This window comes from Lactuca virosa, chromosome 2 (genome assembly GCF_052849685.1).
Source record: "Lactuca virosa cultivar CGN04683 chromosome 2, Lactuca_virosa_CGN04683_v6, whole genome shotgun sequence".
Classification (NCBI taxonomy): Eukaryota; Viridiplantae; Streptophyta; class Magnoliopsida; order Asterales; family Asteraceae; genus Lactuca; species Lactuca virosa.
In genome coordinates, this window is record NC_136427.1 from 86,897,329 (window position 1) to 86,920,953 (window position 23,625).

Sequence of the window (23,625 nt, forward strand, 5' to 3'; positions counted from 1 at the left end):
TGCTGGCGGTGTTCATCCTCGCTTCGTGAATAGACCAGGATGTCGTCAATGAAGACAATCACGAATTTGTCTAAGTATGGTCGACACACCCGATTCATCAGGTCCATGAATATTGCAGGTGCATTTGTCAACCAGAAAGGCATCACTACAAACTCGTAGTGACCGTAGCGAGTCCGGAATGCAGTCTTCGGAACATTCTCCTCTTGGACCCACAGTTGACGATAGCTAGACCTCAGATCAATCTTGGAAAAATAGCTCGCCCCTTGGAGTTGGTCGAATAGGTCGTCGATTCGGGGTAAGGGGTATCGGTTTTTAATGGTAAGCTTATTTAGTTCGCGATAATCGATTCACATGCGGAACGATCCGTCCTTTTTCTTTACGAATAAGACCGGAGCTCCCCAGGGTGAGAAGCTCGGTCGGATGAATCCCTTGCTCAGCAGTTCGTTCAGTTGGCTGGATAATTCTTGCATTTCGGTGGTGTAAGGCGGTCTGGCGCCTTGGCTACGGGGGTACCACCAGGAATTAAATCGATTCAGAATTCGACTTGTCGACCAGGTGGTACTCCGGAAAGGTCCTCCGGAAATACGTCGGGGAAATTGCGGACCTCCGGTATGTCCTTGATGTCTTTTACTTCTTCTTTGTTATCCACGATGTGGGCTAAAAAGGCACAATATTCCTTGCGGAGATACTTTTGGGCCATGACACACGAGATAAGTTGGAGTGCCGAACTAGGTTTGTCGCCATAAACGACGAGAGTTTTTCCAATTGGCAGATTAAGGCGAACGGCCCTTTCGTAACACAAGATGTCATCACGATTTGAGCTCAGCCAATCCATACCAATAATGACGTCAAAACTTTTTATTGAGATCGGCATTAGATTGATTTCAAATGAGTGGTTATCTAGAGTGAGGGTACACCCTTCGTATATGTTGTTGGTGTTTTCTATCTTTCCGTTGGCCATTTCTACGGTATATGTATTAGTTAGTGGTTGCGGATTCCTCCTAAGTAGGTGTTTGAATTTGTGACTCACGAAGCTCCTCTCCACTCCACTATTGAATAATATGCAAGCATAAGAGTTATCGAGAAGAAACGTACCGGCAACCACCGTGGGGTCTTCTATTGCTTCCCCGTGTCCTATGGCTAGGACCCTTCCTACGCTACCAGTGTTGGCGTTTCTAAACTTCGGGCAATCTCTTCTAAAGTGTCCCGTCTCACCACAGCCATAACAGGGTCGGCCTATCCCAGTGTTGGCGCTTGGTTGGTTGTTTGTGTGGGTGCTTTGCAGAAGCGAGCCGTATGCCCTTTCTTGTTGCAGTTGTTGCAGTGTATATCCCGACATTGGCCGTGGTGGTGAAAGTTGCACTTGTTGCATCTGGGGAAGGTTTCGGTGTACTGCCTTAGAGGTACCGGAGCGGCATGATTAGTTGCGGCATGGACTGCCACGACCTGTTGCTTCTTGGAGTTATCTTGGGTAGGTATGTTCTTGTTGTTGCCCCAAAACCTTCGCTTGTTGTTTCCTCCTCTTGCTGGTTCGGCTGAGGCTGCAGCAGCACTCTGGCTGGCTCTATGATCTATGAGGCTTTGCGCCAACTCCTTGGCACTTTCGAAGGTAGGGGGTATTACGGACACCACATTCCCTTGAATCTGGGGCGGCAGCCCCCAGATGTACCTTTCCACCTTCTTGTCCTCCGGAGTGACCATTCTGGGACATAGAAGTGCTAGGTCGCAGAAGCGGGTAATGTAGGTTGTGAGGTCGGAGCCAACCATCCGAAGGTTCCAGAGCTCTTGCTCCAGTTTTTGAATCTCGCCCCTCGGACAGTACTCCTTCAGCATCATGGTCTTCAGATCTTCCCAACTCATGGAGTTAGCAACCGGAAGCGTCAACTTCTTGACATGGCCATTCCACCATGTGATAGCACGTTCGGAAAAAGTGCAAGCCGCGAACTTGACCTTGCTTGATTCCGGGCATGAGCCGATTTCGAAGACGGACTCGGTCTTCTCGAACCACTGCATCAAGGTAATGACTCCCCCGCTTCCATTAAAGGATTTGGGTTTGGCATTTGAAAAGTCTTTGTAGGAACATTCTCGTGAACGTTCCTGTCCACTTCCTGGATTGGGATTAGTGGTACCACTCCCCGCCCCACTAGTGCCTTGGGAGTTAATTTGTGCCATTGCGGCTACTACAGCTGTGGCTATCTCAGCCCGCAGTACCGCATGATCAATTTGCGGTGGCAGCGGAGGTGGTGGTGTTGGGTTGGTTGGCCTAGGATTCTTTCGTGGTGGCATCCTTCTGCCAAAATTTAAAGACGAGATAAGTATAGGCCTCTTAGCAACGGTTATAAGGCAGGTGTTATTTGAACTACTCTACTTTAGTTCCTAATGTATTATGTTTCCGACTTCAACATGTATGCGAACAATTCGTAATGTAAGTTCATGAGTCCGAACTTGTGAATCCCACCGTAGTGCTTCAGTGAAACGTTTGTAACTTGATTCCTACTTGGTCCTATCCGCAATTGTTCATCGTATACTTTACGCATATATAATTAAGATTTAATAAACCTTCGAATCTAATGGGTCTGCCCTAGGCCCACAACCAAACAAGGAACAGGATCCAAGGCGGACCCACCATTTCTGAATCAGATTAAAGTTTACTAGTCCTTTGAACTTAATGGATCTGCCCCAAGTCCACAACCAAACAAGGAACAGGGCTTAGTGCGGACCCACCATCTCAAAACACCAGATACTTAATTATGTATGCCTTCATCATATACCCCAAACAATTATAGATTCCACCAAGTATTACTGTTATGAATGTAGTGGTAGTACTTCCAATGAAATAAAATGCATGCCCATTTCATTGATACGTAGTGTTCTGGAAAATCTGGCCTCGGAGCAGGTCTACATGCAAATATGTTTCGATAGCAAATAAAGCCCTCGACTAGTGCATCCACTTTGTCACAGGGTTGAAGTTACACATAGATAAGAGTAGCACCAATGCATACTCATAAACCTAATCTATAACAAGACGGGAGTAGTGAAAACACTACTCGTGGCGGTTGCGGCTTTGGTCTTTGGTCTTTGAATTCCGCCACTTGGCGCTCCGCTTCGGTCAGGCGCCTTTCTAAGGTGGCCTTATTTTCTCAAAGTGTCCGATCCTCAACCAGAGTTGCGGCCAGCTCCCTCTGGAGGGCTTCGGTGTTGTGCCAGGCCTGATCGCGGTCTTGGTTCAGTTGCCGCAGTCGGGCGGTGTTGACTTGAGCGACTGTGTTTGTTGCCAGAAGCTGGTTATACGATATCCGGACTTGGTCAGCTTGGTGTGATATGCAGCCCACTATGACAGGGAGAGATCGGTTAGCTGGGCTCCCCTCGTCGAGACGGTGGAAATCTCTATGTGCTCCGAAAGGAGGGCGATGTCCCTGCTCTTGGCTCCAAAGATTCAGGGTTTCGGCCCAACGGGGCGCTGGACCCTGAAGTTGTTGTTGGGGTACGGAGTCTGGGTTCGGGTCATAGACTTCGGGCTCCTCCTCGGAGTCCTCATCCATTTCTTCCTCGTCCTCATCTTCTCCAAGATCTTCTTCCGGGTCTTCTCCGGGCTCTTCTTTGAACAGTTCCGCCGGTTCTTCTTCTATCCATCCTTTGTTTCCTTGATTTGGGAAGTAAGGGTCTCCTGGTAGGTGAAATCCTGCCATGACGTCTGTACGAGAAAGGGGGGTAAGAATCATGAAATGTATATTGCGCTAGAGCAACATGAAAGAAGTTTCCTATAGCACTTTAATCTTTAGGTTCGGTTCTTAAAGTGTTTTCTTGTTGGGATGTTATTAGGTTGTGAGGCTTGTTGCCCACTACGGCCATCCCTTGACATACGTTAGTCACATCTCGGATGAATATAGTTGATCAGACTATATCTGTCACACCCCCAAACCTGGGATGGCGGTAATGTCCAGGGGTGTGACAGATTGGTATCAGAGCAATGTTTATAGTGAACTAGGTATATCGAACCACATAAGATATACAAACTATAAACACATTTGGGACTAAAAGTCTCTGATTAAACATTTTCAAATGACTGTACTTTTAGAAAATAAACGGTCTCTTGTTAAAAGTATAAGTACATGCATACATGCTTGCATAGTGTCATAACTAGGAAGAACATAAAGTAAAAGGGGAGGAGTTCTACGTTACGAGTATGCCTTTGGATATGTGGTCAAGTCTGGGATGGATATAGCCTGATCAACTATATCTGTCCGAGAAGTGACTTGCATATATTGGGGGATAGTCGTGGTGGACAACAAATCTAACAACCTAACATCACCCTATAATGAATACGCTAAAAACCAAACATAACATTTAAAAATACTATAGGAGTATTTTGTAACTTTATAACTCTACATTTTAGATTCATTTCATATCTCTTACACCCCTATTCTCGTACAGACGACATGGCGGGATTCCATCTACCTGGAGACCCTTACTTCCCTAATGAGAGAAATGCTGGATGGCTCGAGGCAGAACCCGAGGAAATGATCGAGGAGGATCCTGAGGAAGACCCCGAAGAGGTTGAGGAAGAAGAAGAACCCGAGGAGGAAGAAGAAATGGAGGACGAAGAAGAAGAACCCTAAGAGGAAGAAGAAGAAGAGGAACCAGAGGAGGAAGTCATCAACCGTCCTTACATCGCCAGGGTGCCTGCAAACCGTTTTGGCTACAACGGGCCCGAGCCCCGTTGGGCAACAGTGATCGAGCGATGGGGCCGTCAACAACGACAACGATCACCATTTGGCGATCAACGGGGTTACTACGACCTCAGTCATGGGGGACCGGCTGATAGAGCCCTCCCAGTCGTGATCCAGCAGATCACGAACCTTGGAGACCAGAATAGGGAAGTGGCAAATCAAGTTCGGGATCTCAACGCTACTGTAGAAGCCTCGGATGCTCGTATCAGGGACTTAGAAAGAGACTTCTACCCCATGGACCAACTCATCGAGGACCTTACCACCGCTCGGGCGGAGGTAAGGGAGTACCAGATCAGGCACGCAGCTCTCGAGGAGAGAGTGATCGCGGCCAAACACCGGATTGCGGAGCTTCAGGGAGCCTCGACCTCATCTCAAGGCCACCATGGACCAGATGCCACCCCCCTCGAGTAGTGCTTGCACTGCTCACATTTTGTTATAAAACTAGGATTCCGAGTATGCGTTGGTGCTACTTTTTCTTGCAAGTAGGTTCGACCCTACGTCTAAGTGATTACACTATTCGAGGAGTCGATATGCTGTTAAAATTTTCTTTTTCTGAATTGATGTAATGTAGACCTCCTATGAGGACTAATTTTCCTAAGCATTATGTACCAAATTTACATCAATGAAATTGGTTTTCATTTTATTGGATGTTCGGCATTGGATCTCATAACTTGATAACACAAACGATTTGCAAATGATAACTCTAAAATTTTTAAGGTGTACCTCGAAGTTATGTGTAATTAAGCGATGATCGACTTAGAAATGGTGAGTCCACCTTGGGTCCTGTTCCTTGTTTGGTTGTGGACTTAGGATAGACTCGTTAGGTTCAACGGTTTATCTAAACTTAATTACATGCAACTGGCGTACGTTGAGTAAATTTTAGGAATGAATCAGGCACAGGGCAGAACATGAGTGTTCGGTTGAGACACTATTATTAAATTCCTAAGTTTATTAGTATAGACTTTATTTATGAAATGCTTGCAAATACAATAAAGTTGGGATATAATACTGATAATGTAACTCAAATAGCACCCGACTTGTCCTTACTATTGAAGACTCACCGACTTTTCGCCTTTAAAACTTTTGACAGAACTATGCCGCCAAGGAAAAGACCCAGACCTTCCGGCAGCGTAGCACCACCACCTCCTCCGCCACCACCTCCACAGTTTGATTCTGTGATGTTCCAGGCTGCAGTAACAGCAGTCGTGGCGGCCGCAATGTCGCAGATAGGTACAAACGGTGTTGGTGGTTCTGGATCTGGTGCTACGCACTCTAACCACGGGGACAGTACGGGGCGTACAAAAGAGTGTTCTTACAAAGACTTCACAAATGGCAAACCCGATTTTTTCAGTGGAAGCGGGGGAGTTGTTACACTAATACAATGGTTCGAGAGGACTGAAGCAGTTTTCGAAATCTGTGCTTGTCCCGAAACGAGCAAAGTCACGTATGTGGCATTCACTTTCACCGGTAAAGCTCTCACTTGGTGGAATGGCCGCGTTAAGTCACTCACTCCTGCAGTGGCTAACTCTATAAGTTGGGAGGACTTGAAAGCTTTGATGCTAAAGGAGTATTGCCCGAGGGGCGAAGTACAAAAACTCGAAGAAGAACTCTGGAACCTCAAGATGTCGGGCACAGACCTTGAAACTTATACTGCCCGATTCAATGACCTAGCACTCCTCTACCCAGTAATGGTCACTCCAGAAGAGAAGAAGGTGGAACGATACCTCTGGGGGCTATCATCCCATATTCAAGATAGTGTACTGGTCTCGAAACCCACAACTTTTGGCAGTGCCAAGGAATTGGCACAACAACTTGTCGACCATAGGGCCAGCCACGGTACTGCTACTACCACCCATGATCAAGCTAAGGGGGGAGCAATAAAAGAAAATTCTGGAACAACAAAAAGAAGCAGTCGGTACCAAACTCCGCCAAAAAGCAACAGACAGTTGTTGTTCGTGCTGCCATTACTCCTGTCACTCCAACACCACCGAAGCAATATGCAGGAACCCTTCCCAAGTGCAACAAGTGCAACTTCCACCACACCGGTGCTTGTCGGGAAAGGCGCTGCAACAACTGCAACAAGAAGGGGCACACTGCTCAATTCTGTAAAGCGCCAGCCCAACCCATCACTCAAGTCACTAACACCGGAGCAAGTCGAGCCTGCTATGGCTGTGGGGAAACGGGGCACTTCAAACGAGACTGCCCAAAGGCACGAAACGCCAATGTTGGGGGTGTAGGAAGAGTCCTAACTATAGGGCACGGAGAAGCAGTCAAGGACCCCACGGTGGTTACCGGTACGTTCCTCCCTAATAACTCTTATGCATGCATACTTTTCGATATTGGAGCGGAGAGGAGTTTCGATAGCCACAAATTCAAACAATTGTTAAAACAAAATCCCCAAATACTAAAAGATTCATACGTCGTAGAAATGGCAAACGAGAAGGCAGAGCGCACTAATGATATTTACGAAGGGTGTACCCTCACTCTAGACAATCATTCATTCAAAATCGACCTAATGTCGGTCACAATAAAAAGTTTCGATATCATCATTGGCATGGATTGGTTAAGTTCTAATCGTGCCGACATTTTATGTTACGAAAGGGTCGTCCGCCTTAATCTGCCAAATGGCGAAACCCTTTTTATCTACGGCGATAAACCCAGTACAAATCTACAAATCATTTCTTGCGTCAAGGCTCAAAAGTATCTCCGAAAGGAATATCACGCCTTCTTAGCCCACGTGATAGATAAGAAACAAGAAGCGAAGGACATCAAAGATATTCCGGAGGTGTGTAATTATCCCGATGTGTTCCCAGAAGACCTTCCAGGTGTACCACTTGCACGACAAGTCGAATTCCGAATCGATTTGGTCCCAGGAGCTACCCCCGTAGCCAAAGCTCCATACCGTCTCGCACCGGCAGAAATGCAAGAACTGTCCAGTCAACTGAATGAGCTGCTGAGCAAAGGGTTTATCAGACCGAGCTTTTCACCTTGGGGAGCACCAGTCCTGTTTGTGAAGAAGAAGGACGGATCTTTTCACATGTGCATCGATTACCGCGAGTTAAATAAGCTTACCATCAAAAACCGATACCCTCTACCCCGAATCGACGACCTCTTCGATCAACTTCAAGGAGCAAGCTACTTTTCAAAAATCGATCTGAGGTCGGGTTACCATCAACTTCGAGTCCAAGAGGATGACATCCCCAAAACAGCCTTCAGAACGCGCTATGGTCACTAAGAGTTTGTGGTGATGCCCTTCGGATTAACGAACGCACCTGCGGTGTTCATGGACCTAATGAACCGAGTGTGCCGACCCTTCTAGAAAAATTCGTAATCGTATTCATTGACGATATCTTGGTCTATTCACGAAGAGAGGAAGAGCACAACCAGCATCTGCGACTAGTATTGGAGACTTTAAGAACTGAGAAGCTTTATGCTAAATTCTCTAAGTGCGAATTCTGGCTTAGAGAAGTAGGATTTCTTGGCCATGTGTTCAGCGAGAAAGGGATACATGTGGATCCCTTCAAAATCAAGGCAATCGAAAACTGGTCAGCACCTACAACGCCGACGGAAATCCGACAATTTTTAGGGCTCGCTGGCTACTATCGAAGATTCATACAAAACTTCTCCAAGATCGCTAAACCGCTCACCACCTTGACTCAAAAAGGTGTGATGTTTAAGTGGGAAGATAAACAAGAAGTTGCCTTCCAAACGTTAAAACAAGCCCTGTGCAGCGCACCGATCTTGTCTCTGCCGGAAGGAACCGAAGACTTTGTAGTCTACTGTGACGCATCAAACCAGGGGCTTGGGTGTGTGTTAATGCAGCGAGGAAAGGTCATTGCCTACGCATCGAGTCAATTGAAAACGCACGAGGTTAACTACGCCACGCACGACCTCGAATTAGGAGCAGTAGTATTCGCCCTAAAGATCTGGAGGCACTACCTTTACGGAACGAAGTGTATTGTCTTTACCGATCACAAGAGCCTTCAGCACATTCTCAATAAAAAAGAGCTCAACATGCGGCAGAGAAGATGGGTTGAACTGCTGAACGACTACGAGTGCGAGATTCGCCATCATCCGGGCAAGGCCAATGTGGTGGCCGATGCCCTGAGCAGAAAGGAATATTCGGGTCGCCGAGTAAAGTCATTAACGATGACAATCCATTCACACCTTTCCACACAAATCAAGTAGGCTCAGCTGGAGGCCTTGAAACCGGAAAATGTGACGGGTGAGGCATTAAGAGGAATGGATAAAAACCTAGAAGTCAAAGACGACGGAGTTCGTTACCTCATGAACCGAATCTGGACACCGAAGTTCGTTGGTTTTCGAGACGTCATCATGAACGAAGCACACAAGACTAGATACTCCATCCACCCAGGTTCAGATAAAATGTATCTGGATCTCAAGAAGTTATACTGGTGGCCGAACATGAAAGCCAAAATTGCTACCTATATGGGCAAGTGTTTGACTTGCGCCAAGGTTAAGGTAGAATATCAGAAACCCTCAGGACTACTACAACAACCTGATATACCTGAGTGGAAGTGGGAACGGATAACCATGGACTTCATAACTAAGTTACCCAAGACAACGGGCGGACTGGATACCATTTGGGTAATCGTCGACAGACTGACCAAGTCAGCACACTTTCTACCAATGAAAGAGAACGACAAGATGGAGAAGCTGACCAAGATGTACATCAAGGAAATCGTGAGATTGCATGGGGTGCCAAAGTCCATTATCTCGGACAGGGATAGTCGATTTACCTCACGATTCTGGGAGTCACTTCAGAAGTCCTTGGGAACTAGGCTGGACATGAGTACAGCCTATCACCCACAAACCGACGGGCAAAGTGAGAGGACCATTCAGACGCTAGAAGACATGCTTAGGGCGTGTGTGATAGACTTTGGTAAAGCTTGGGATACCCATTTACCACTTCTCGAATTCTCGTACAATAACAGTTATCACACTAGCATCAAGGTTGCACCATTTGAAGCCCTCTATGGCCGCAAGTGCAGGTCACCACTGTGCTGGGCTGAAGTGGGCGACACGCAACTAGCTAAGGGACAAGTCCCTAATAGCACCCTCACTGGTTTGGAGATAATAAGAGAAACTACAGAGAAGATTGTTCAAATCCGAGAACGATTAAAGGCTTCTAAAGACAGACAGAAAAGTTACGCAGATAACAGACGAAAGCCTTTGGAATTCCAAGTTGGAGATCGTGTGCTATTAAAGGTCTCACCCTGGAAGGGTTTAATACGTTTTGGTAAACGAGCAAAGCTGAACCCTAGATATATCGGGCCATTCGAGATCCTCGCTAGGATTGGCCTGGTAGCTTACAAGCTTCGCCTACCACAGGAACTTAATAACGTACATCCTACCTTCCACGTATCGAACCTAAAGAAGTGTCTGTCCGACGAGACTCTTGTAATACCACTCGACGAAATTGAAATCAACGAGAGTCTCCACTTCGTGGAAGAACCGGTAGAAATCATGGATCGAGAGATCAAAAGAACAAAGCAAAGTTGCATTCCCATTATGAAGGTCCGTTGGAACGCTAAACGAGGACCCGAATTCACCTGGGAACACGAGGATCAGATGAAACAAAAGTATCCGCATCTCTTCCCAAATTCTTGAAGTCCCAGTCAAAACGCTAAATTTCGGGACGAAATCCCTTCTAACGGGGGGATGATGTGACAACCGTCAATTTTCAGGCTAGTCAAAGTCAAATAAAGTCAACAAGTAAAACCGGTCAACTCATCTAACTCTAGTATATTAGGGTTTACAATATGTTAACTACTGTACAACTCGCTATTTTAATAAGAAGTTATCACTTGGAAAGTTCGCATGATTCAAATTCTTAAACCCTAAACGGGACAAGTGAGGTAACAAAACGATAAAACACTATTGCATACCCTTCGGGGGTGTGTAAGACCCTTAAACATGGCTTAACGGGGTTTACGAACCTTGCGTGGCGAAGCTAAATATCCAAAAAGCTCACAAACGAAATTTCTCCAAGTATGTGAAATCTCTCCCAAATCTCTCCAAGTATGTGAAATCTCTCCAAGTATGTGAAATCTCTCCCAAATCTCTCCAAGTATGTGAAATCTCTCCCAAATCTCTCCAAGTATGTGAAATCTCTCCCAAATCTCTCCAAGTATGTGTAATATCTCCCAAATCTCTCCAAGTATGTGAAATCTCTCCCAAATCTCTCCAAGTATGTGAAATCTCTCCCAAATCTCTCTATGTACCTTCCTCAGTCGAAAACAGCCCAAAACCGAAGGAGAAAACCCAAAAGGACCCTCTTAGTCCGGAACCCTCTTGGTCCGGAACCCTCTTAATCCGGAACCCTCTTAGTCCGGAACCGGACAATTTCGCATCTCAGCTTCGGAATGCCTTAGCTTCGGACTCCCAACTTCGGAAACCATGAAAGAACTTCGGAATTTTCACTTTTGGCTCCGGAAGTGTGATTTTGACTCCGGAACCCTCGCAGGTTCGCTTCTTTCTCCCGGTTTTCGACCACTTTTGCGTTTTAAGCTCGTTTTTCATGATTTTCGCGTGGGATTTTCACCCAAACTTATATTTTGACATATAAGACCATATATATTCATATTTTAATCACATTTTAGGGGAAGGCTCAACTTAAGAACAATATCTAGTTTGTGAGATATTGAGATAGAGTGTTGATCTTTCCATGAAGTATGACTCAAGTTAACCCCCATACCTACATAGGACAAACCTCAGTCACTATTCATCCATACCTAGTCAACTATTTGTCCTCTCACACCTCTCCTCCAGCTGGAATCTTGATCAAAAATTGGAAACCCCCATCTCTCCTTCCACTTTACTCACTCTCTCACCAAGAAACAAACTCTTCTCTCTCATTTCCCTATCTAAGAACTCGAGATTAGAAGGTTATTCTTGAGCATTCCCTCCAGTTTTGGTAAGTATCTTCATCCTACATTTGAATACTCTTTACTTCTTCACTCAAACCATGAATCTCTTACACAAATATCGTCATATTTGTGCCTAGAATCTTCGAATCTTCAAGCATCTCCTAAGTGTTCTTGACTTGGAAACTTCTTCTCTTCATCATTCATCTCAGAAAATAACTCAAGTTGAGTTCATACCCCTATCTTTTCATGTTTTTCTTAAGTTTTAAGGGGGGGAATACAAGTTAAAACACCAAGAACACAACTAAACTCATCCATCAGCTTTCATCAGAAAAGTTTAACTCCATTCACGGACTATTTTAAACATCTTAAACTTTTTAGTTTTCAAAACTGTATTAGGTGTAAATAGTTCAGGTTTATACCATTAAAATGACTACTTGCACATGTCCATACGATTTTTCTACTATTTATGGTGATTTTTACAAAACTGCCTACCACTGTAGCTACGAATTCGGACCAGTCAGTGAACATGAACGTTTTCACACCAGTTAGAGACTTTTAAAAATCATAATAAAATTTATGGACAAACTAGACACATTTTCTAAACTCTCAGAGTTTACGGATTTAGTTTTCGACTTCGTATGATTTTTCTGTGATTTTCCTAAGGCAGTGCAGAAATGTTAAAAACAAATCAACAGCTTATAACTTTCATTACACTTTGTAACATGTTGAGTAAAGTGTTAATCGTTGAGGATTTCATATTTCACATATGTTTCTTGTTGTGGTATAATTATATAACAAAAAATACTCACTAATTTGTAAGAATCCTCCATCATTATCAATAGTACAAGACAATGCATGATAAACATAGTTATGTTTTTGCTATTCATTCGACTTACATAGAAAAAGGTTCTTTTACATTACAAACACTTATGATAAACTATGGTAAGTATAGTTTATGTTTCATTAACCAGTCAAACACATTACCAAGGGGTTTTCAGTTCAGCTCACGTAAATCTGTTAATGAATAAATTTGTGAGACATTCGCTTCATGTTACCTTCAAAGTAACAAAGACAAAAGTCCTGTAAATTGTAACCAGAGTCTCTTGTAGGGAGAGCGTGATAGTTGTGTATAGATCTATATTGGGTCTGACAAACCCACACCTGAGCTGCATGCAACAGCTAGACCGGCAGGTCTGGTGTGACAAGTGTCATTTAACTTGCGACGCCTGAAGAACGTCGTATCATGAGGCCGTCTGAGTCTTAGTATGGTTATAATAACTCACATGGGGTATTAACAAAACATAAGATTTACAGGTTTTACTTCAACAATTAAACGAGTTTATGTCGATTTAAACTTGCATAAATTACTTTAAGTATGGAAAAATACTTGTACATTTCGGTCTTGACTTTTAAGACTACAATGCATTTTATAAGAGAAATATTGGATTTTTCTTGAACAAACATTACTTTTACAAAGAAAAGGATTTTAACATCACCTTCAAAAGCTTATGAACTCACCAACTTAATTGTTGACACTTTTTCAAAACTACTTGTATTCTCAAGAAATCAGTAAACAGGTAATCGGCCGCTTTTGAGGATGGAACGCTAAGGCGTCAAACATTGTATTTTTGTCAACATAATGTAATTGATTCAGAAACATGTAAACATATACTATGATGTAACTTTTTCAATTATATTTATGTTGGTTGTCTATACTTTGAGCACTATTATATTCGTTGTTATGATACTATACATGAAGTCCTCCACCCCCGGACGTTTCCGCCATCCCAGGTTTGGGGGTGTGACAATATCCCTCCCAGACCTGATTACATACTCTGGGGCATCCCCGTAGTGCGCGACTCACCTTCTCTTGCTTTTATGTTCTCCTTAGGCACAAAACTACTCAAACAAGTATGCATGTACTTATACTCTTAGTGTGGTTTACTTTTACTTTAAAAAGGTGTACTTGTATGAAAAAGTTTACATCAGAGGGTTTGTCCCAAATGTGTTTATAGTTTGTATATCTTATGTGGTTCGATATACTTAGTTCACTATAAACGAAGCTCTGATACCAATCTGTCACACCCCCGGACCACGGATGGCGGAAACGTCCGAGGGCGGCTGACTTCATGTGTAGTATCATAACAACGAATACAATAATGATCAAAGTACATACAACCAATCATATATATAATCGAAAAAGTTACATAATATTCAGTCATTACATGTTTGAAAATCGATTACAATATGAAATAAAAATGGTTCGTTTAACACCGAAGCATTCCATCTCTAAAAGCCTGCGGTTACCTTATCTCAGTAATTACCTGAGAATACAAGTAGTTTTGAAAGAGTGTCAACAATAAAGTTGGTGAGTGCATAAGATTTTGGATGTAGTGATTGAAAACCTTTGTTTGTAAATGTATTGCTTGTTCAAGAAAAACCCAATATTTTCCTTATAAAAATGATCCGCGGTCTCAAATTCCAAGACTGCGGTGGGTAAGTAAATTTCTATACTTATAGATGTATAAGTGGTTTTAAATCGACATAAAACCCATGTTAAAACTGAACTCCCGTAAACTTTATGTTTCCTTAACTCCCTATGTGAGTCGTTATAACCATGCTTAAGACTAGAGACTTGTGGCGACGTTCTTCGGACGTCGAAAATGTTATGACATTTGTCACCCTAGCCTGCCGGCCGAGCTATTGCAAGTAGCTTGGGTGCGGGGCGTCACCCCCGATATAGATCTATAGACAGCTATCACGCTCTCCCTACAAGAGACTCTGGTTATAACTGTCAGGATTTTACCAGCACTCGTAAGAGTGCAATGAAGAGATGTCTCACAATTTACGTTAACGAGTTTACGTGTAGTGTTAAAGCAGAAACCGAGTTTCCGTAGTGTAGTTTGTATTGATGTTTGCATTGTATCCGCAGCGTAGAAAATCCATAAACCATATTGTAATATAGTTTATCATGTATGTTGTAGTGGTTGGAAAATAAGTCCTTTCCATGCATGTCAAAAGTTTCTTGATGCTTAACGATTTAGTAAATACATTTAACACATAATAAACCGTATAGTTATACACCTTGCTCAACGTTTTACAAGGTGTAAATAAGTTGAAATAGTTCAGTAAATCTTAGTGGTCATTTGAAGGTTGTAACTTGTATTCTCCCCCAATAAAACTTGATAAAACGTGAAAATGTAGGGGTATGAACTCACCTTATGTGGTTCTTCGGGATTTTGACGTGAAAGAAGAGTGGTTTCTGAGTTGGTACTGCTTGGAGGAGGAAGAATTCAACGATTTAAAGTCCCTAGTACAACAATGACGGTATTGTATCAGGTTCTGTAACTTGAGCGATGGAGTATTCAAGAGTGGAAAAAGAAGAAAGAGAGATGACTTACCAAGAACGAAGAAAATCTTGATAGCTTCCTGGAGATCTTCAAGTTTTTAGAGAGAAATGAGAGAGGGTACAGGTGCGCTTTGAAGGATATTTATGGGGTTTTATAGGTAAAGATTTAGAATCCTAATGAGTGGATTGGGCAGGTAAATCTGATGGAGTGTTGGAGAAAAGATTTTAATTACACTAGGTACCATGGGAATAGTGCCGTATAGTAATTATAGAGTGGTTATGGGGATTAGGTTGTGTCATAACTTTATGGGGAAAGTCAACCGTCCCTTGGGAAATATTTTATACAAAAGATAATGTTTTAATTAAGGTTTTCAAGGACGTAACTACAATGATGGGTTTCTAAACATCGATGTCGTGTTCTGGAGTTAGGAATATGTTGCTCAAAGTCGGGGACGTTTATCTAGGGTCGTTCAGGAAATCCGGAGCTATTTATGAGTCCGGGATTGCTCCTGAATCCGGGGTCACCGACAGATCCGGAGGGGTCTTGGTCTTCCGGAGCTGTGACGCTCATGACTGCGGATCCTTCATAGGGTGTGTTGGCTCCGGATGGGGCTTTTGAGTGTTAAGGGCGTTCCGGACTTAGAGGTCCCCTTTCGAGTCGTGAGGCTGAGGCGTATTTGTGGTAGGAATATTAGTTCATAAGACTCCAGACCGGAAGCGAATTGGATTATGATTAGAAATGATCTGAAGGTGGTGTGGCATTGAGAGTAGTCCGGATCGACCGCAGTGAGTTGGGTCGAATACGACCTCGGACCAATAGTGAGTTCCGGGCCCAAAATAACTCTTGAGCCGCAACAGTCTGGACCGAAAGGAGTTTCGGTCCACCAATGACTCCAGTGTTTGATAGGGGTTAAAAGACTTTGTTTATGATCGTTTATAGGGATTAGTCTTGTATCGCGGGGTTTGCAGTCCCCGTTATGTTTCGTTACGGTTGCTACACACGCTCGATGGATGTGTAAATAGTGTTTTCATCGTGTTGTTTCAGTTACTTACCCCGAAAGGGTTGGGTATTCATGAATGTGAAGTTTTGAGTGATTACTTGTATTAATATACTGTGATTGTACTTTAGTGATTATGGAAAATTCCATCAGATAGTTACATATCAGGTTTTCAGTCTTTCGACTCATTGATTCTGCTTGACTAGACCTTAACTTTTGACCCGCAGTTGACGGTTGTCACAGGTATCGAACACAAGGAACACAATTTAATTAATAAAATAACTACTTTTAGTTAAACAAACTTAAAGTAGGGGTTTGGACTGATTTTGCATGATCACAAGAACTTAAATCAAATTACTACCAAATTAGGAACTAAGCAAGCAAGTAAAACAAATTTAGTTCAAGATTTAAAGAATACTTTTGTTCATTTCTAATTTCACCATCTTCTACGATTGATTTCTAGTGGATGGATTATATTGATTACCAATTCATTAAATATCTATTATTATCAAATATCTAGATGTACCAATTTATGAATTACCATGAAATGATCAAGAAGAGGTTAAACACCAAATCGATATTAAACACAAGTTGGACTATGACTGATAAATTTAGTAGTTACTTTACTATGATCAAGATAAGCAACCAAACACAAATTAAGAATAATTATGCTCTCTAACACAGTCAAAATTACCAGCTTTAATTACCTAATCTAAGATGTCATTAATCTTAGCTCTAATTATTTAATTAATAATCATACACAATTAGGTAACAAATTCATGCAGCTAGAATGATCATCTATCACACAGAACTTGATTAAGAAGCAATATAAACTGTAACTTCAACATGCTAGGGTCTTAATTATCAAACACAAGTAAAATCAACATAAATCATCCATACATCGAAATCAACACATAAGGATCATGTTCATCTTTACCAAACAGAAGTATAAGGTTTTTAGCCTCTCATAATAGCAGAAAACACACGAAATCAATTCAATTAAGACTAGACAAGAGTAATGCTTAGCAAACCGAATAGATCTATGTAGATTTCTTCTAGATCTATTCAACTCTTGAGCTCCAATCTATTTCTGATCTTCCATGGTTTTTTCAGAAGGTTTTAGTCACAATCCTCCTTAGAAAATCGGCAAGAAATCTTACCATTCGACCTAATGTTCGGATATAAATAGTTTCCATAAATCTGATCACCACGGAGTGGTGAATAGACACCACGTCGTGGTCTTCTATGAAAGCTCATATTCTCCAAGTCAGCTTAATGATCGTGAATCTTCCATTTGCCACGTCATGGTTGGTGATCACCACGTCGTGGTCTTCTATCCTCAAACCTTTTTTGTCTTCTTTTTGACTTAGCCACATTTTCTAGCTTCCAGCTCCTCGTTTGCTTCCTTTTCATCCCGAGCATGTTTGTGCTACTACAAAACAGATTTCAACCATAATAAGTACCTTTTGTCCCAAAATAAGCATAATTGTAGCTAAAAGTATTAGAAATATGCTCCAAATACATGATTAAATATGCACATCTCAATTTACTTATGATTTCTTTTTTTAACAAAAAATTTCAAACATGTTTTTAACTACAAGAGAAATAATTTTTAGTCTTTTTTTTAAGTATTTTTACTACGGTTAGCAGAAACCTGTAATTTTAACCAACCTTTGTGTTCTCAAACTACATGTATTATCAGGAGATCATTGAACCAGCTTTTAGCAGAAGAAATGTACATGGATTTCAGGCAACCTAATTTTCTCTAGTTTTTGTTATATGGGCCTATCTATTAAGGGAAATTCATGTACTTACTATTATTATTTTTATGAACCAAGTATTCAAATTTTAAAGCGGAATATAACTACTGTGTTGTTATTGTTGTACTTGTGATGTATATTCAATTCGCTTGTGATCCATGAACCAAGTCGTACAGCCCGACATGTTCTGCCGTCTCGGCCAGGGGTGTGTCATTGTCCGGTAATGCGAGTTCATCACAAACTCCCTGATGTCCTTCTTGAGCATGCTCAAGTATCGGGTCATCCGCGCGTTCTCAGTAGATGCATATTCTTGTGACATTCTGGAATTTATGGCATAAATTTCAAATGACTAGACTAAATTACAGTAAATTTGTTTGAAATTTAACTTGTTCAGTTTTAGTGCATATAATGAAATATAAATAAGTTCAATTCAATTATTATATGAAATCAAATTATGTTTTACATCCAAACGTGTAAACTAGTAACCAAATCAAACTGCTCAACTGCATCGCTGATTAATGCGTCTGAAAAATTAAAATTTTGTATTAATCAGTTTTGAGCAAAACAAATATTAAAATATGATAGTACATGTTCCCCTGTTTCCTAAAATATAAAGGACTTACAAAACGGAGTTTGTATAAAAAAGACACGACAATTTTAAGAAAACAGACAGTAAACCACTGTTTTTCTTCAATCGCGTAAAAACGAATCGATCCGTTGAAGCACTTACGTTTTGTTGACGGGATTTCCGAGAGCTTTTTGGACTCAGGATATAGTATATTATTTAATTTCACACTCAAAATAATTTTTTCGAAAATATTTACAAAAGTCGTGAAAACGGACACTGCGAGCCTTTAAGACGCGAAACTTCAAAGGCAATTTCCCAGAGATCCGTAACTCCCAAAATTAATCTGTTTGATGTTCCGGAATCCTCGAATTAAACTCTATATATCGGTATTCTTGAAAAAAATTCTCGATGCACGGATCCCAATACACCCGATTTTGTGTGTTTTGGACAAGTAATGGATGAATAACCCATGTGGGACCCACATGAAAATTAGGAAGCCAAAAAAAATTGATCATCTACCACTCCCACGTGCTCTTCTCTCTCTCACTCTTCTCCTTGGTGTGCAAGACTAGCTAAAAGTACATGAGTATGGAGAGTTTGTGTGTTTAGCATTCAAAGAGAGTATGGGTTTTCATGTTTGTGTGTATACCCTCTAAGTATAAATAAGAGGCCTTGGTAGCCTCTTATCCACACCAAAACATAGCCAACTCTCTCTAAGTCTCTCCCCCTCTCCCTCCATATTTCTCTATCCTAACCACCACCAAACCACCACCTCCACCACCCTAAACTCATCCAAAACACCCCCTTGTAACCCTATTGACTTCCCACATCATCCCCAACTTCACAACATTTATTCTCGCCGGAAATACAAGAAGAAACCGGCAGCAGGAGGCTGCCGGCCATCACCCACCACCACTGTGACGCTGCTACTGCCACCTCAAGCCACCACTGTGACGCTGCTACTGCCACCTCAAGCCACCTCAAGCCACCATCTCCACCACCCATTAAGCTATCTTCACCACCTGGGTTTAGTTTCTAACCTTTCATGCATCTGAGTATCACCAAAAAAAAAAAAATGAATCGCTGCAAACTTTCTTTTTCTTTCTTAGTTTATGTATTGCGCCGAGGAAGAAGAACATGAGGACGTATGCCTCCTGTTATAAAAGAATGGTTACTGTTTAAACATCATTTCAAAATGAATAGATATAGTCCCTAAACTTTGCAATTATCCAGCTTTAGTCCCTCACTAACTAAAATTATTTCAAAACTAGGGAAGGTCCCGCGTTGCGGGAGTTAGTCAGAAATTGTTCCTAGAAATACATAGTGTACAATTCAAAGAATATTTTTTTTTGTTTGGTGCATTACTAATAATGTAATTGTGAGGGATGAAAAAGTTTTATGAAACAGTTAAATAAGGGTATATGACAAATCATTACAAAGACATGAAAATTGGCCATTTCAAGAAACATAAAGAAAGTAGCAATGTAAGATATCCAAGTGGTAGTACATAATCTTGTGCCTGCAATTTAAAAAATACCTCGTTAAAGAGAAAAATAGGTATATACTTCCATTCAGCCAAATCATGGACTTTAAACAAAAAAAATTGCATTTAGCCCAAACATGTGCTTTATAAAAGCAAAATGCCCATTTTGGACATTTTTGCCTTTTTGTCCCATTTTTTTAACTTATTCCAAATACCATGCATTTTTGTGTTTACTCAATGTTATCTAACCCAATAATGTAAAAATGGTGTTTAAGGGTAAAATAATCTAAGCGTGTAAAAAGTTAGGGCACAAAGTAAGAAATAGCAACGAACTTTGATTGATATGTTTATTTAAGCATCATACTTTCACTTCATCTCATTACAACAATTGTAGTTTTGAAAGTCTATCCGACTACAATAATATCATCTTATGACAAAGCAATTTTTACTATCATTGAGTAGATTTTCCAAATTACAATGCCTTATTAAAAAGAAATTTGAATATAAATTGTTGTCAATCAATACATTTGAAACACTGTATCTAAAACATAAGATATCTGCGAAACACAACCATAACATTTCAACAGGATTAAAAAAAAAGCTTTCAAAAAGGTTACCTTATATGTGACACATTATATCTTGCATTCCATTCTGTATGATGTTCGAAGTCCCTCCATTGCATGCATCATTGCTAAGTTTTCATCTTGATAGGCATATATTCTTTTGTTTATGCAATGACAAAGGTTAATATCGTCATTAATGATTAAAAGATAAAAAGTAGAAGAAGTAAATAAAAACATACATAAGCCAAAGCCAAAAGTAGCGTACATTTTCCAATGTCATCATTATACCAGAAGATTGATATCACAAAGATTAATATTTTCATTAAATAGATTATTTTCTTAAAACCCGAAATTGAGAAATCAAATTAATCAATATAACTTTTTTTTTTCAATTCCAAAATGACCATTTGATAAAAAAAAAAAAAAAAAAAACAGGAGCTTATGTACTTATATTTAATAGTATTTTATAATAATTTAATTAACAAAAAAACATTTTATATTTGAAAAAACGTTTTCACACTTATGCCTAATTTTATGTCTAATAACTAAAACATATTGAAATAGAACAAATTCAACAAAAATTGTATATAAAAATAACCAAACCCACTAATTGTTTAAACAAAGATAGTGGAGGGTTATATAAATAGGCATATATGACCGTTTTACAAATTCCTCTCAATCCTTTTCGAGTTTGCAATCTTGAGAAAACACTAACAACATAAATTGCTGGAAATTATAACTTTTTATGGAAAGATTAAATTGGTAGCATACATTTAATAAATTCAAAGAGTTACCTTAACAGCAATGAATGTTGATCATCACCATAGAGCTTAACATCATAAGCAGGCCCATCATGTCCATGAAGTAATCAATATGGTTCACCTAAAAATAAAGTAAAACAGAAGTTGTAACCAAATACACATCCAAACAAATGGTACATTGGTATTTTGACCATTACTGATGCAAAAAGGGCAACCAAACAATCAAATGACACTTACTTTTGAGCCTCAGAATTACCAAATCCCATTAACCAAATGAAAGTGAAATCATAATTAGATAGACCAAGAAAAATCATGTAAATCATGAGCATGTATTCAAGCTGACCACTATACTTACTTTCTCAATTTGAAAATTAAAATAAGGCGATAAACAAAATATTCTTTCATTTTTTTTCAGTGAAATACATACCTTCTGGCCAGAAGTGTCTTTATCGGTGTAACCGTAGACCTTGATGGCGTGCTCTGTGACCGGTGGGTTTGCATACAAACAAATGGGAAAATGGTTAAGATTCTGGAAAACATCCAAAGTGCCCAGTTATGATTGAAAACGTAATTGATTTTGGCCTTTTTTTTGTATAGGTTGCTATTGTCATAGATTTAACAAATTTGTAAGGTATCAAAATAACAACATATTATTAAAGAGAATTTAAATTTTCAAGAAACATGTGATTTTGATAAAAAAAATCACAGTAGGTTGTTATTCTGAAAAAGTTTTGAAATTTGGAAGTACCACCAATACCCTCTCCTCTCAGGTGAAAATATAATAGAACTTACTCGTGCAGGATATCCAAGAAAAGAAACGTTCCATACACTCAACAAACCTAGAAGAACCTGAAATACAAAATAAAATGTGGTTAAGAAGATGAAATACAACAAAATTGTATATTGTTTATGTGTCGTTAATATTTGTTTTTGGTTTTTAGTAACTTTCATAATATAAGAAACTAACTTTCAGAAATTGGCACTCGTTAGTCGTTACCCCTAAGATCAAGCCAAAATCATACCTACATAGTATATAACTTTACCCCCATCATTTCCCCTCTCAAACATCATGCCTTTCTCTTTATAGAAAATTAAACAATTGTCAATTGTTGCAAATAAACAAACAGAAACATGCTTAACATCCCCCAATCATCAAACATTCATTTAAAGTAAGATGATCAATCTTTATCAAAAAAAAAATTGATTATCACATATTCTAATAAAATTACTCATAATCTCCCTCTGTTTTTAATCTATAAACACACTATTACCTTTTTTATAATCAGATAATTAACATGGTATCATCAAATTCATGTTTCCGCACAATCAACCCTTGGTTTCTCAAAATACATCAGGGAGCCATCTAGATGTGTTCTCTCTTTTTTATCATTCCAATTATGTGACAAATATAAAAAAATATATCAAAATAGTAATAATCAATTTATCCGATATTAGATTCATTATCAAAGGTTTACTCAAATGAGTACGCTATTTGCAGAAACTGGAAGATATAGAGAGAAAGCAAGAGAGTTAGCTTAATTTTAGGTGGTATCAGTTTAAACAGAAAAGCTCAACAAATTCTCAAAACCCTCGAAGAAAAAATAATAATATGAACATTTGAAAGACCCACTCTGGAACTCCTTTGTAGTTTCAACGTACCCTCCCCAAAACCAAAAACCTTCAATCGAACATTGTAGAAATACCCAGAAAAAAAAGCGGTGGAGATAGTTGGGATGGTCGGTGGTTCCTGTAGCTAACCTCTGTATTGTCGATTGACTGGAGAAACGGTTAAGACGTCCTCCTTCCATCCACAATCAATGAGTCTAGGGCTTTTTTGGTAGCGGTGGTTTTGATTTTGTTTCCTTCTACTCGATTATCCGGAGGCAAAATCGAGTCCAAAGCGAACGACTTTAGCCGCGATTAGCAGCTGCTTCTAAATCGATTTTAGGGCATGTAATCTTCTATTTGAGGGCTTAAAGTTGTTCTTCGACTCCTCGAATCCATTTACCATCGCCCCATGGCAGTGGTGAAAGTCTGTAGAAGAGACTGTGGAAGGAGTAGGGTAGCGTTGAAGGTATGTAGAGTCGACATCTCCGACTGGACGCCACCGCTGCCCTTTTTGGTGGTCAGCACCACGTAAGGCGGCAAAGGGGAGTAGTGTGGGAGACGAAGAGGGCTCTGGAATAATGAGGAGAAATTAAATGGGATGTGGATTAGGCGGTGGGAAACACGTGGAGTAAAGGAGAGAAAAACGGGTGGAGGGATAAATCGGTAGAACACGAAAACGCGTGTCAACAGACCAAAATTGAGTATGGTTCAATAGAAAGAGAGAGTATGTGTAATTCACTGTAGAAGATAAAAAGTAAAAACACATAAATAACAAAAGCAAAGCAGAAAAGAAAATGAAAAAAAATAGCCAATCACAGCAAAGAACTATTCACCCAGGAGTTTGAAATTAGTATATATACCAGGGAAGAACCCCGCTTTGCGGGATTGAATTCAGGGGCGGATCCAAGGGGATCC

General features: G+C 40.5%; 2 protein-coding genes across 5 annotated transcripts; both read right to left on the reverse strand.

Moving 5' to 3' along the window:
* Positions 1-532: 532 nt before the first annotated feature.
* Positions 533-961, reverse strand: LOC145157590 (uncharacterized). Its single transcript, XM_079076616.1, has one exon. It carries the CDS (start codon positions 959-961, stop codon positions 533-535), a length of 429 nt encoding a protein of 142 aa, XP_078932742.1.
* A 17,467-nt stretch (positions 962-18,428) lies between these two features.
* Positions 18,429-23,377, reverse strand: LOC145159256 (uncharacterized). Of its 4 annotated transcripts, none has more exons than XM_079078195.1 (6): positions 22,733-23,377; positions 21,895-21,951; positions 21,530-21,582; positions 21,136-21,223; positions 20,396-20,498; positions 18,429-19,346 (listed from the first exon to the last, which is right to left on the reverse strand). In XM_079078195.1, the coding sequence occupies exons 1-4, from the start codon at positions 22,908-22,910 to the stop codon at positions 21,137-21,139; spliced, it is 375 nt and encodes a 124-aa protein (XP_078934321.1). In that variant the 5' UTR covers positions 22,911-23,377; the 3' UTR covers positions 18,429-19,346; positions 20,396-20,498; position 21,136. The 4 variants fall into 4 exon arrangements, 2 of the variants coding, with proteins under 2 accessions (XP_078934321.1, XP_078934320.1); XR_013737576.1 differs by lacking the exon at positions 18,429-19,346 and adding an exon at positions 19,624-19,814 and having other exon boundaries at positions 22,762-23,359; XR_013737577.1 differs by lacking the exon at positions 18,429-19,346 and adding an exon at positions 19,624-19,814 and having other exon boundaries at positions 22,861-23,356.
* Positions 23,378-23,625: the final 248 nt, after the last annotated feature.

Bases quoted from the DNA above. Each gene is read 5' to 3' on its own strand.
- LOC145157590 (XM_079076616.1), bottom strand. From the start codon at position 961: ATGGCCAACGGAAAGATAGAAAACACCAACAACATATACGAAGGGTGT.
- LOC145159256 (XM_079078195.1), bottom strand. From the start codon at position 22,910: ATGGAAGGAGGACGTCTTAACCGTTTCTCCAGTCAATCGACAATACAG. The intron at 21,583-21,894 runs GTAAGTTCTATT...CACCGGTCACAG, and splicing joins TTCTTGGATATCCTGCACGA to AGCACGCCATCAAGGTCTAC. The intron at 21,224-21,529 runs GTATGTATTTCA...CTTTATTTTTAG, and splicing joins AAGACACTTCTGGCCAGAAG to GTGAACCATATTGATTACTT.